The following is a 13,318-nucleotide window of genomic DNA, read 5'->3' as shown; positions in this document are numbered from 1 at the left end:
TACATGATAATATGCTATAAATAGATTGGTAATGTCAAATTTATCAATTTTCAATTTCAATTATTAGGATTGCACAAAATCCTTATATGTCTACTAATGTGGTCTAACTTTGTTTATTAGTTGTATCAAATAGTATACCTTCCATGAGGAATAATGTGGAGGAAATAGACTTTAATCGACCGTTTGATGTTATCATGATAAGAAGACATGATTATGGTCAAAATTTCATGTATTTTCGTCATCAATTGGGTCTCGATCTACTAGGTCAACCCTGAAACCATAAATACCACATAAAACTAATATGCTCATAACCGATCACTCATAACTTCTTTTTTCGATCTATCAGCTCTCACACTCTCGTGGCTATGACCTATATCAACTAATGTAAAATTTTCAGAAAGTTTATCTACTCGTGGTTAAGCTCCCCTTAGGGAGTTATAAGTGTATTAAGTGGTTGACCGCTTTATTTGACATCTAAATGATGGCGGATCGGGTTAATTTTTTTACACAGTTCCTATTAATACACTATAAATAAATGGGTAATGTCAAATTTATCGATTTCCAATTTCGATTGTTTAGATCGCACGAAATCCTTATATGCCTACTAATGCGGTTTAACTAGTTTATTAGTAGTATTGAAAAATATACCTTCCATGAGGAACCATGTGGAAGAAATAGACTATATCAAAATCGACCGTTGGATGTCATCATGATAAGAACATATAATTATGGTCAAAATTTCAGTTATTTTTAAAGTGTTTTGGGTCTCAATCTACTAGGTCAACCCTAAACCCTAAATACCACATAAAACTAATATACTCATAACCGCTCACTCACAACTTCTTTTTTCGATCTGTCAGCTCTCACACTCTCGTGGCTATGACCTACATCAACTAATGTAAAAATTTCAGAAAGTCTATCTACTCGTGCTTAAGCTCCCCTTAGGGAGTTATAAGTGTATAAGTGGTTGACCGCTTTATTTGACATCTAAATGATAGCGGATCGGGTTAATTTTTTTACACAATACCTATTAATACGCTATAAATAGATGGGTAATGTCAAATTTATCTATTTCCAATTTTTATTATTTAGATCGAACGAAATCCTTGTATGCCTACTAATGCGGTTTGACTTTGTTTATTAGTTGTATTGAAAAATATACCTTCTATGAGGAACAATGTGGAAGAAATAGACTTTATCAAAATCGGCCGTTGGATGTCATCATGATAAGAAGATATAATTATGGTCAAAATTTCAGCTATTTTCGAAGTTTTTTGGGTCTCGATCTGCTAGGTCAATCCTAAACCCTAAATACCACATAAAACTAATATGCTCATAACCGCTCAATTGCAACTTCTTTTTTCGATCTGTCAACTCTCACACTCTAGTGGGTATGAGCTGTATCAACTAATGTAAAAAATTATAAAAGTTTATCTCCTCGTAGTTCAGCTCCCCTTAGGGAAGTAGAAGTGTTTAAAGGATTGACCGGTTTATTTAATGTCGAAATGATGGCGGATCGGATTAATTTTTTTACACAATACCTATTAATACGCTATAAATAGTTGTGTAATGTCAAATTTATCGATTTCCATTTTCGATTGTTTAGATTGCACGAAATCTTTATATGCCTACTAATGCGGTTTAACCTTGTTTATTAGTTGTATTGAAAGAAGGTATATTTCTATGAGGAACAATGTGGGGGAAATACAATTTATCAAAACCAACCGTTGGATGTTATCATGATAAGAAGAAATGGTTATGGTCAAAATTTCAGCTATTTTCGTTGTCGTTTGGGTCTCGATCTATTAGGTCAACTTTAAACTCTAAATACCACATAAAATTAATATGCTCATAACCGCTCACTCGCAACTTCTTTTTTCGATCTGTCAGCTCTCACACTAAGAATTTCAGAAAGTTTATCTACTCGTGGTTAAGCTTCCCTTAGGGAGTTATAAGTGTATAAATGGTTGACCGCTTTATTTAATGTCGAAGTGACGACGGATCGGGTTAATTTTTTTACATAGTACCTATGAATATGCTATAAATAGATGTGTTATGTTAAATTTATCGATTTTCAATTACAAATCTTTAGATCACGCAAAATCCTTATATGCCTACTAATGTGGTCTAACTTGTTTATTAGTTATATAAGAAAATTTACCTTCCATAAGCAACAAGATGGGGGAAATAGACTTTATCAAAATCGACCGTTGGATGTTATCATGATAAGAAGAAATGGTTAGAGTTAAAATTTCAGCTATTTTCGTCGTCGTTTGGGTCTCGATCTAGAAAGTCAACGCTAAACCTTAAATACCAAATAAAACTAATATGCTCATAACCGCTCACTCGTAACTTATTTTTTCTATCTTCCAGCTCTCGCGCTCTCGTGGGTAGAAGTTATATCAACTAATGTAAAAATTTTGAGAATTTTGTCTCCTTAAGGGTCGGCTCCCCTTAGGGAAGTAGAAGCTTTTAAAGGGTTAACCGGTTTATTTCATCTCGAAATGACGGCGGACTGGGTTAATTTTTTTACACAATACATATTAATACGCTATAAATAAATGGGTAAGTTCAAATTTATCGATATCTAATTTCAATTTTTTGGATTGTACAAAATTCTTTTGTCTACTAATGTGGTTTAACTAGTTTATTAGTTGTAATGAAAAATATACATTCCATGAGCAACAATGTGTAGGAAATAGACTTTATCAAAATCGACCGGTAGGATGTTATCATGATAAGAAGAAATGGTTATGGTCAAAATTTCAGCTATTTTTGGCGTCGTTTGAGTTTCGATCTAGTAAGTCAACCCTAAACCTTAAATACTACATAAAAATATATTTTTCATAACCGCTCACTCGTAACTTATTTTTTCGATCTGTTAGCTCTCACGCTCTCGTGGGTAGGAGCTACATCAACTAATGTAAAAATTTCGGGAATTTTATCTCCTCAAGGGTCGGCTCCCCTTAGGGAAGTACAAGCTTTTTAAAGAGTTGACCGGTTTATTTCATGTCGAAATGACGGCGGATCGGATTAATTTTTTTACACAGTACCTATTAATACGCTATAAATAGATGGGTAATGTCAAATTTATCAATTTTGATTTTTTGGATCGCACAAAATTCTTATATGTCTACTAATGTTGTATAACTAGTTTATTAGTTGTAATGAAAAGTATACATTCCATGAGCAACAATGTGCAGGAAATAGACTTTATCAAAATCGAACGTAGGATGTTATCATGATAAGAAGAAATGGTTATGGTCAAAATTTCAGCTATTTTCAGCATCGTTTGGGTCTCGATCTAGTGGGTCAACCCTATATCTTAAATACTACATAAAAATATATTTTTCATAACCACTCACTCGTAACTTATTTTTTCGATCTGTTAGCTCTCACGCTCTCGTGGGTAGGAGCTATATCAACTAATGTAAAATTTTCGGGAATTTTATCTCCTCAAGGGTCGACTCCCCTTAGGGAAGTAAAAATTTTTAAAGAGTTGACCGGTTTATTTCATGTCGAAATGACGGCGGATCGGGTTAATTTTTTTACACAATACCTATTAATACGCTATAAATAGATGGGTAATGTCAAATTTATCTATTTCCAATTTTGATTTTTTGGATCGCACAAAATCGTTATATGTCTACTAATGTGGTTTAGCTTGTTTATTAGTTGTATAAAAAAATGCATCTTCCACGAGCAACAATGTGGAGGAAATAGAATTTATCAAAATTGACCGTTGGATGTTATCATGACAATAAGAAATTGTGGTAGTCAAAATTTCAGCTATTTTTCTCGTTGTTTGGGTCTCAATCTCGATCTTCTAGGTCAACCTTAAACCCTAAATACCACATAAAACTAATATGCACATAACCGCTCATTTGCAACTTCTTTTTCCGAGCCGTCAGTTCTTACACTCTCGCGGGTATGAGCTATATCAATCAATGTAAAAATTTGGAAAATTTTATCCCCTCGTGGTTCGGCTTCCCTTGGGGAAGTGTAATAGTATAATCGGTTGACCAAATGGATCGATGTCGAAACAATAATGAAATTGGTTGAATTTTTTACAATAGGCATAAAATATTCAAATCTTCTCATCCTACTGTCTGTTTCCCCAGTTTTGTATGCCTTGATGAGGCTGTCCTTTGAGAAATTTGATATATAAATATAGGGTTATAAAGGTAACTATATTTGACCGAGAAACCGAAATACAAGGCTTGAGACACTATAATAAAGTACGCTGCACGATGAGTTACTAAAAATTTTCGAGAATTTTTTCGGACACCTGAACAAAATTTTATAATTTTCAGAAGTCTGAAGCTAGTTAAATTAGCTTAATAAAAATGAAATTTTAGATGGTGCGATCTGGAACTTTGATCTCAGCACCTCTTCATCTGAACCGTCCTTGAATTATTATGGATAGGCCAAGTCAGAGCGGACGATCCAAACGAGCCCAACCATCAGAACCTTTACTTTTGCCCACCTTCTAAATTAATGCCACATGTCCTTTAAATTTAACCATAGTTAACTATATAAAACTTATCAAAAAATAATAATAATTATGATAATGATGAAAGAGAATGAAGGAAAGGAGAAAACCAGTTCCTCTTTCCTAACCGAAGCCATCAAAATTTATTCTCAAAAAAAAAAAAAAAAAAAAAAAACCATCAAAATCTCATCTTTTTGTTCTTATTCATCTTTATATATACCCAGCAAAAACTAAATGGGTCATGTTCCACTCTTCCTTTACATGAGACTTTTGACGGATGCATGGTTTTGGACTATAAATTCAGTTTAATTGAAATTCGATTAATGGCAAGTGCAGTTGTAGACTTGCAGTGTGGATTTACATGGTTTTAATGACAAGATGGGTTATCACTTATCAGAGGACGACGACAATGATGACCATACTTGGATTTGAGAGTTGAATTCAAGGTGGAAGAGAAATCTGGGTTGTCTGCCTATTTGTTTGAATGTCAATCAAATTGGAGAAACATCTCTCAAGATTGGATTGCAGCTTTGGAAAAGCTTCTTTGGACTTGAAATGAGTTTCTGTCAATTTCTTCTTGGGTCTTTTGGGTTTGCATGAAGATGGAAAAATAATAAAAGTTGCAGTTGTTGCTGGGTTTCGGTACCAAAGGAAAAGGAAGAAGGAGACGACAAGCAAATTTGTATCCATGGAGAGCAGGTTACCCGGTGAACATTTGCAACCATTAGATTTCAGATATGATATCCAGCGGTCCATATTATGCTGACGTGCCCAAGCATGGCAAGCTCGGAGCACGGAAGTTTTATGCTTTTTAAGAAAAGCACCAAATTGAACGGAATTCTTTGTCTAGCTCTTAGCCCATGCAAGTGATGCAACACGCATTCTATGTAGTCATTCAACTACCTGACATGCATGTGCAATCATCAGCGGCGGAACCAGCATTTAAAGTTTGGGGGTCGAGAAATAAAATTTAAATATACAAAATTTTAAGGTAAAAGAAAAAAAAATTCATTAATTAAAGAACAAAACTATCGTAAATATGAAAAATTTAATACCATGCCAACAATTTCATAAAAGGAATTGAGTAAGGGCTAGTTTGGGATTGCTGTGACTTTTAAATAAAATTGCTGCTGCAGTGTTGTGAGAATAATTAGCTGTGAATTAAAACAGTTTCTTGTTTGGTAAATAATATTTTTAAAAGTGTTGTCAGTACATAAAACAACAATAGAGCGTGTTTTTATCTACAGTAGCTACTAAAAGCAACCTTTAGGCTGTTTCTAAAATCTACTGTCAGTGACCTGTAACTTTCAATTAAAGCTGTTTTTTATTTATTTAAAAAACACATTAAAATCTAAAATTTTGAACAAAAACTGATTTTTTTTTTAAAAGCGAAGCAATCCCAAACGGGGCCTAATTCACATTACATTACTATTAAATTATGTAAATTAGACCAATCAAACTTCATTAGAAAACCAAAACTTTAAAATATATTTCTTTGTTTGGTCGAATTGTGGACCCCGTCGTACCGTATAGTAGGTCCGCCCCAAGCAACCACTAGTGTAATTATACATGTACAACCAAGCTAGCTAGCTAGCTAAGTACTAGTCCACATCTCAAATTTGTCTTGGAAAAAGATACCTATATTTTCTTGGCGCACAATTCTGTATATCTGATTAAGTGAATATATTCATCTTCATTCAAACGTATGGTCTAAATTTAAAATAGTAACATCATGAAATGACAATCTCATATATTTGAGTGGTTACCATAACTTTGTTTGTTTTTTTTTTTTTTTGCAAGAGAAAAGTATATTAAAAAAGAAATATAACTTTGTTTTTTTGGATATATTGATAGCTAGACGTTAGAGAACGCAGAGAATTAATGGAGAACCCCACCCCACACTATACTCCACTGCAACCCATATCTTTTCGATTTGCTTATAAAGCCAAGCGTTTGCTGCTCCTAGGAGCAACAAAATTTTGAGCTAGATCGAACTTGGTCTGTCATTAATAATTTATGGCAGATATTATTAGTCCTAGCTCCTCCTCCTCCTCCTCCCCCCTCAATATGAGGAATTTCATCGGTTTGTCTCTACTTCTATGCCTGACTCTCTGCTCTTTGGACAAAGGCTTTGCCTTGGCAGAAGCAGATTCAAAACAACAACTTGTTGAATTCACCCACACAGTTGATATCCACTCCCTACTACCAGCAACGACCTGCAGCTCCTCCACCAAAGGTTAAATAACACACACACATATATACATGATACGTTCCATTTCTCTCGTCTTTCTATGAGAGTGATATTTTGGGTCTTCCACAGTTTAGGTTTCGTTAATTTGTTTGTTTTGCTTGTTTATTCCAGAGGTTTTGGTGAGGTCCCCCTCCGTTGTCATTCACATTTTTTTTTGCTTAATAAATTGGAGCGTTAGAGAGGTTGCTCCTCTGCTATCACTCATTGCATAAAAAATAATAATAATAATAATAATAAATATATATATATATATATATATATATATATATATATATATATATATATCTTAAAGATCATTAATTTGGCTGAAATTTTGGAGAAATGATCTATACATTAGTACCTAAAAACTGAACGGTCGAGATGTGGATATGAGACCAAAAAGTGACCAAAAACTCTAACCTCACACTTTAATTTCAGAGTGAGGCCTCGCTCGGGATATATATATATATATATATATATATATATATATATCAGTCTTTCTATGCTAAGGACTTCCTTAGATTTTAAAATCTAAGGATTTCCTTGATTAGACTTACTTTTCGATCGCATATCCACATCTCGACCGTTCAAATTTTAGGTCCTAATGTATAGATCACTTATGCAAATTTTCAGCCAAATTGATTATCGTTAAGGCATTCAAAACTGTGATTTAAAATTATGAACACAAACAGCTCAGGTTGGACAGATTCAGTTTGTTCATTGATTTAATCTAGAGTGATTTATACATTAGGACTTAAAAACTTAACGGCCAAGATATGGATATGCGATCGAAAAGTGAGTCTATTCAAGGAAATCCTTAGATTTTAAAATCCAAGGAAGTCCTTAGCATAGAAAGACTGTACACACACATGATATGTTATATAATGGCTACGTGCAATTCTGGATATGTGTTGACTAGTTAACCTTAATTATTTGATTTCATCAGGTAATAAGAGGAAGGCATCTCTTGAAGTGGTACACAAGCATGGGCCATGCTCTCATCTCCCTCAACACAAAGCGACTCCTATGAATCACACCCAAATTCTAGAGCAAGACCAAGTGCGAGTTAACTCAATCAACTCCCGGATTTCCAAGAAATTGAACCGCAACGAGGATCTAAGCCAATCAGAGGCCACCACCCTCCCGACCCGGTGGGCTACCAGCCAAGGTGCAAGCAACTACGTGGTGAAGGTGGGATTGGGCACACCTAACAAACAACTTTCGCTCGTATTTGACACCGGAAGCTCTCTCACTTGGACTCAATGCCAACCTTGTGCTGGCTCTTGCTACCCACAAAAGGAGCCCATTTTCGATCCCTCGGCCTCCACCTCATATACCAACATTTCCTGTAATAGCACAGATTGCGTCCAACTCAGGACAACTACAAGTAAATACCTAGAACCATGATTTCAAATCTATATTAAGAAAAAACAAAAAGTATTAATGCTTATCTCCATCATATATAATGGGTATTATCTGATATGCATGCAGAATTCAACAGATGCGTAGCGGGCACATGCCTATACGCCGTGGAGTACGGAGACTCATCCTACACCGTTGGATTATTCGCCACAGAAAAGCTGACCTTAACTCCAAACGATGTGTTCGATGGGTTCCTCTTTGGCTGCGGCCAAAACAACGAAGGCTTCATCAGTGGCATGGCCGGTATACTTGGTCTCTCCCGCAACAATTTCTCCATCGTTGAACAAACCGCACAAAAGTACAACCGCTTCTTCTCATACTGTCTTCCACCAACCGCAAGCTCTATTGGTTACCTCAGCTTCGGCGCACCCGATGGAGCTTCCAATGCTGCTGTAAAATACACGCGGTTCACTACTTTATCCTTGAACTCGGAGTTTTACGGCATAGATGTGGCTGGCATCAATGTGAACGGAAAAAAGCTCTCAATTCCTGCTTCGGTGTTTTCGTCCCCGGGGACGATCATCGACTCCGGGACCGTCATCTCGCGGCTGCCGTCCACAGCGTATACCGCTTTGCGGGATGCATTTCGAGCAGCGATGACAAGCTATCCGTTAGTTCCGGGACCGGATAAGCTCCTAGATACATGCTACGACCTTAGTAGCTATCCAAAGGTGACGTATCCGAAAATAGAGTTTGTGTTTGGCGACGGGGTTACGTTGGAATTGGACGCAACCGGAATTGTCTACCTTGTCAACGGTTTGAAGCAGGTTTGCTTGGCTTTTGCTGGGAATGATGATCCTAACGACATTGCGATTTTCGGGAATACTCAGCAGAAGAATATGGAGGTGCTGTATGACGTTGCCGGAGGGAGAATCGGATTTGCTCCCGGTGGTTGCTGATGAATGTTCCAAAGTCATATTATTGCATGCAATTTTTTTTCTATACAGAAAGACTATAAATTATGACCGAATAAAGTCCCTAGAGCAACCATAGTGTACATTATCAAATAATATGGCACTAGATACTTCTTTAGGAACCATATTGGTCCAAGAGGCGTCATCATTAAAATTATGACCTAAGTTGCTATAACATCAACTACAAAATTTGTCTCTCTAAAAATATATTGCATGCAATTATTGTACTAAACTATTGTTTTGTGATTTGGCAATATTGTAGTATTGAACAATACCTTATATGTATGCTCTTTGCGGCCTTGTTTTACATACGTTCTGAAAAATCCAATGCTCTTATTTTGCAAACCATTATCCTCATTCAAAAGCTGACAATATATGTTTGGCTAAAACGCTATATTTTTTACCATTTATGATGGTAAAGAACTTTATCACTCATCATCTATGATTTTTTTTTTTGAGAGAGAGAATTGTCAATTCATTGCATTGATAAACGAAATTACACATAATGATCCACCCCTATAGGGCTGTCAAATAAGTCACTACCTAAGTAATTCAACATTTTTAAAGATCATGAAGCGCATCCAAAATTTACCCTAAAATGTCCTAGAAAATCAAGAGACCAGGACATTCCGGGTATTTTTGGTGACAAATCTAAAAGAGAATCTACAAATTCCTCCCACAAAAAGGAGGAATCCCTAAAGAATAAACCAGAAAAAATAAACCCAGAGCCCAGGCCAGTAACCCGGGGCCCAAGTCCAGGCTCTTAGTCCCCAACCCATTACCCTAGAGAAAACCTTAGGTCACAGATCTACCGCCTGCATGACACCTTATGCATCGCCGCTGACTACCATCAGCCCCACACCAGTGCGGCAGTCACCACCTTTGAAGTCGCTGAACAAGGGAGTCAACTTGATATTCCCGCCGCACCAAGCCGCAGCCAACCCAAGAGGATGAGTCACACTTGTAAGCCCAACACCGCAGTCTTCAAGGTCTTCGTCCCCTGTCAACACAAACAGAGGTAGAAGACCAAAAGCAGGCCACCGCCCGGCACGTCGCTCACCGAACCCTTGTAGTTAGCCTGGAATTTAAACCTGTAACCAGCAAACCCGCACCGTAAAAGCCCGCATGAACCCGTCCATTTATTAAATCTGTGATAAGAAAGCCCGCATGCAAAAAGCCCGCAAATTAACCGGTCTTGCGTGCTAAACCCACTGGAACCGTTGGAACCCATTTACTTCCAAAAAAAACCCAGTTCGACCCTTTCCGTCATTCAGCAACCACAAAAAAACAGAACCTTGAATCTGAGCACGGCAACCTCTCTTCTTAACTTTTCTTTTCCGTCACCCAAAACCGCTTTGGGTTTTCTTCGATTCCGTGCAGTTTGTGTATCTGGGAATTGCATTTTGTAATCTGAAATCTGAGTGTGTTATTGGTTCTGGGTTTGAATGATGGAGTTTTTGTTGTGATAGATTTCTGGATTTTTGTTTTGATATTGATTTGTAATCTTGGGTTGTTGTAATCTTCGATTTTGATTGAACTATTGAATTTCTGGTCTTGATTTCAATACGGGTTCTCTTTGATTGTTGGGAAACTCCACAATTTTATACAATTCTGTGTGTTGTGTTCAATTTCATTTGATTTCCTGATTCTGGGTTTTGCTTGTGATGGGCTATTGCAGAGATTAGTTCAGCACCAACCGACTCAGTATCCTACATCTGAGGAGTTAAGCATTGGGAAAATCAAGTTCAAGGCTTTTGTTTTGCAGAGATTGCTCACAGATAGAGTTTGGAAAGACTACCATGCCAAGGTATTATTGACGATATAATGTAAGATAATATACTGATAAGGCAACTGGTTTTCTGTGTATATGAACTGTTTAAGCTTGAATTATGTAAGATGATATACTGATAAGGCAACTGGTTTTCAGTTGTGTCGATTGTTTCATTGTTTGTGCTCAATGGGAGGCATGGTTCTTGTATTTGGCCACTAGTTATTACAGAAATTAAGGATTAAAGGTCCAGAGTCAATTTCAATCGGTTATCTTGTTTAATGTTTTGAATGCGCATGCACATACAAGATTCTAATTTTGGTTAGCTAGCTAGACGACAATACTCACCACTTCACCAGCCACATTAATTGTTAAGTCTTGGGATCTTTGTGCCTCCATAATCCCACTGGATTTTAATGGATTTGAGAAGAAAAAAAAAAAGTAAAAAAAAAAAAAAAATGCTTACGGGTCTTAACGAGTTCCAACGAACATCCCGCGAAACCCTTTAAGCTAACGGGTTCTTACCAGGTCGGCCCGTTAAGAACTCACACTATACCTGCACGTTGCCAAGCCTATCTGTAGTCCTGCCCGTCCATCCTCGATCTGGTCTGACCCGAATCCATTATCTCTGTGTCGACCCCGCATCGCAGATACACCACTACTCTTAATTTCGAGAAGCCGTTGACGGGAATCCTGTCATCCCTATCTCCCAGCGACCAGACGATAAGGAAGACCTCTCTCCTCTAGCCCAATTCGTAGAACCACCGCCAAAAGACCACGATTTCCACCTACCTCTCAGAGAGAATAACATTTTTAATAAGACTAAAATTTTATATTCTTTTGTTCATACTTATCATCTATGATGGTATACCTTACTAGTAGAATACTTTTGCGATGCCGGGGAATATGAACTATTCGTGCATTAAAATTTGTTGGTTAAGGATTCCTCCATGAGTGAACTAAATAGCATGTATATAATTGTCATAAGACCATTATATTTCTTACTTTATGTTTTTCCTTTCAAAAAAATCAAAGAGTCACAAGTTCAGTGTTTCCTCTCATCAAATTTAGAAATTTCTATGATTTTGATACCACTGGAGTGCAGTGAGAAGTATAGATAGAGTATTTTTTTTTTCAGCTATTTCTTAATTTATATGAAACTATTATCTATTTTTTTGTTTCCATTTTACATTAACTCCCAATCTCTTCCTCATGTACATTTTATCATACTCAATTGAATTATGCTAAAATAACAAAGTAGCAAGCTCAACGAATAAAGTATCCCCGCCTCCGACCTGCCACCATAGGAGCAAGAAAGAACCATCATCATATTCTACTAAAAGAGAAAGTAAAGTAAAATAATCTTGGCTTGGGAATAAATTCAAGCCAATTAGCTACCCTTTTCTTTTGGTTGGGACTTATTAGTAGCAACTAGATACACCAAACAGATAGAAAAAAATAAATAGAAACTAAAAAACCAATCAGCCCTAAGAGAGTCCAAAGACTGAGCCTAGGCCCAAGATCATGCCTAGATTACAGTTGGAAACCCCTCTCACAAATGGATCTGACTTTTGGTTCCACCACAACCGTCGTCGCATGGTACGCTACAAGAATGTCAGATGGTAGTACAGAATAAGTAAGGATCGTTCAAGACAGGGATTGAGGGTACTCAGTTAATCATGAAAAATAAACTAACCAAAATATAAAACAAAAATAAAAGAAATAAAAGTTTGGGGGTTTTTGAAAGTAACAAAAAGTAAAAGAAAATAAGAAAACAAATTCGACTTCTAGTTTTGAAAAGATAAGATAGGGAAGACGTTAGAAGCTCAGTAATCCACTACTAATTATGATCAAATATAGTCATGTGAACCTAGTTTCAAGTACTAAAGCGTGAGACATAAACCAACCAAGAAACAAGTCGGAGCAGATCATGTCCCTTGTTATTATTTCCCTAAGTATTTAGTGTACGTGAACGCACAATTGCTAAACCTATCAAACATGCAAGCAAGGTATAGAACACTATCCTATCAACAACATATATAGTGTCAACATATTTGAAGCATTAAGATCTCATGGAAACGATTGGTTATAAAGTTGCATCCCAGTGTAGAATTCCTACGTGGCACCCTCTTCTAGTTGTCTAAGACATCACCTTTTGTCCAAAGCCATGCATACTTGTGGATTAGAAAACAAAACAATTAGATGAATTATTTTCTAAATCCTAGCTCCAATTACATGCATAAATCCTATGTTCGCGACCATAAAATAACACATGCAAAAGTTTTCAATCAAGCAGAAATAAACAACCAATCTCATACCAAAATTCAAGAAACTAGATTAAACATGACAATTGTTCTACATAATTGGGGCTTTAAATCTCGCCCCTAACAAAAAGAATGCTAGTTACACATTGTTTTGAAAACTAAAATAAACATAATATAATAAAAATAGATAAAAGGAAAAAGAAGAAAAAGATGGTGGTGGATGAAAAA

The 13,318-nt window shown here is 36.3% G+C and overlaps 1 protein-coding gene and 1 long non-coding RNA gene across 2 annotated transcripts; both read left to right on the top strand.

Moving 5' to 3' along the window:
• The first annotated feature begins 6,355 nt into the window (after positions 1-6,355).
• On the top strand, positions 6,356-9,367 carry LOC133713008 (aspartyl protease family protein At5g10770-like). The gene is made up of 3 exons (XM_062139133.1): positions 6,356-6,728; positions 7,669-8,109; positions 8,214-9,367. Exons 1-3 carry the CDS (start codon positions 6,509-6,511, stop codon positions 9,041-9,043), a joined length of 1,491 nt encoding a protein of 496 aa, XP_061995117.1. The 5' UTR covers positions 6,356-6,508; the 3' UTR covers positions 9,044-9,367.
• Positions 9,368-9,759: 392 nt separating this feature from the next.
• LOC133712551 (uncharacterized) lies at positions 9,760-11,002 on the top strand. The gene is made up of 2 exons (XR_009847471.1): positions 9,760-10,076; positions 10,737-11,002. It is a non-coding gene; the product is annotated as an uncharacterized LOC133712551 (long non-coding RNA).
• Positions 11,003-13,318: the final 2,316 nt, after the last annotated feature.

The sequence above is a fragment of the Rosa rugosa genome, chromosome 5 (assembly GCF_958449725.1).
Source record: "Rosa rugosa chromosome 5, drRosRugo1.1, whole genome shotgun sequence".
Lineage (NCBI taxonomy): Eukaryota > Viridiplantae > Streptophyta > Magnoliopsida > Rosales > Rosaceae > Rosa > Rosa rugosa.
The sequence above is the reverse complement of the archived record's forward strand: the minus strand, read 5'-3'. Positions and strand labels throughout refer to the sequence as shown.

Excerpts from the sequence above, each read along its gene's own strand:
- LOC133713008 (XM_062139133.1), top strand. The coding sequence starts at position 6,509 with ATGGCAGATATTATTAGTCCTAGCTCCTCCTCCTCCTCCTCCCCCCTC. Across the intron at positions 6,729-7,668 it reads CTGCAGCTCCTCCACCAAAG|GTAATAAGAGGAAGGCATCT; the intron begins GTTAAATAACAC and ends TGATTTCATCAG. Across the intron at positions 8,110-8,213 it reads CCAACTCAGGACAACTACAA|AATTCAACAGATGCGTAGCG; the intron begins GTAAATACCTAG and ends ATATGCATGCAG.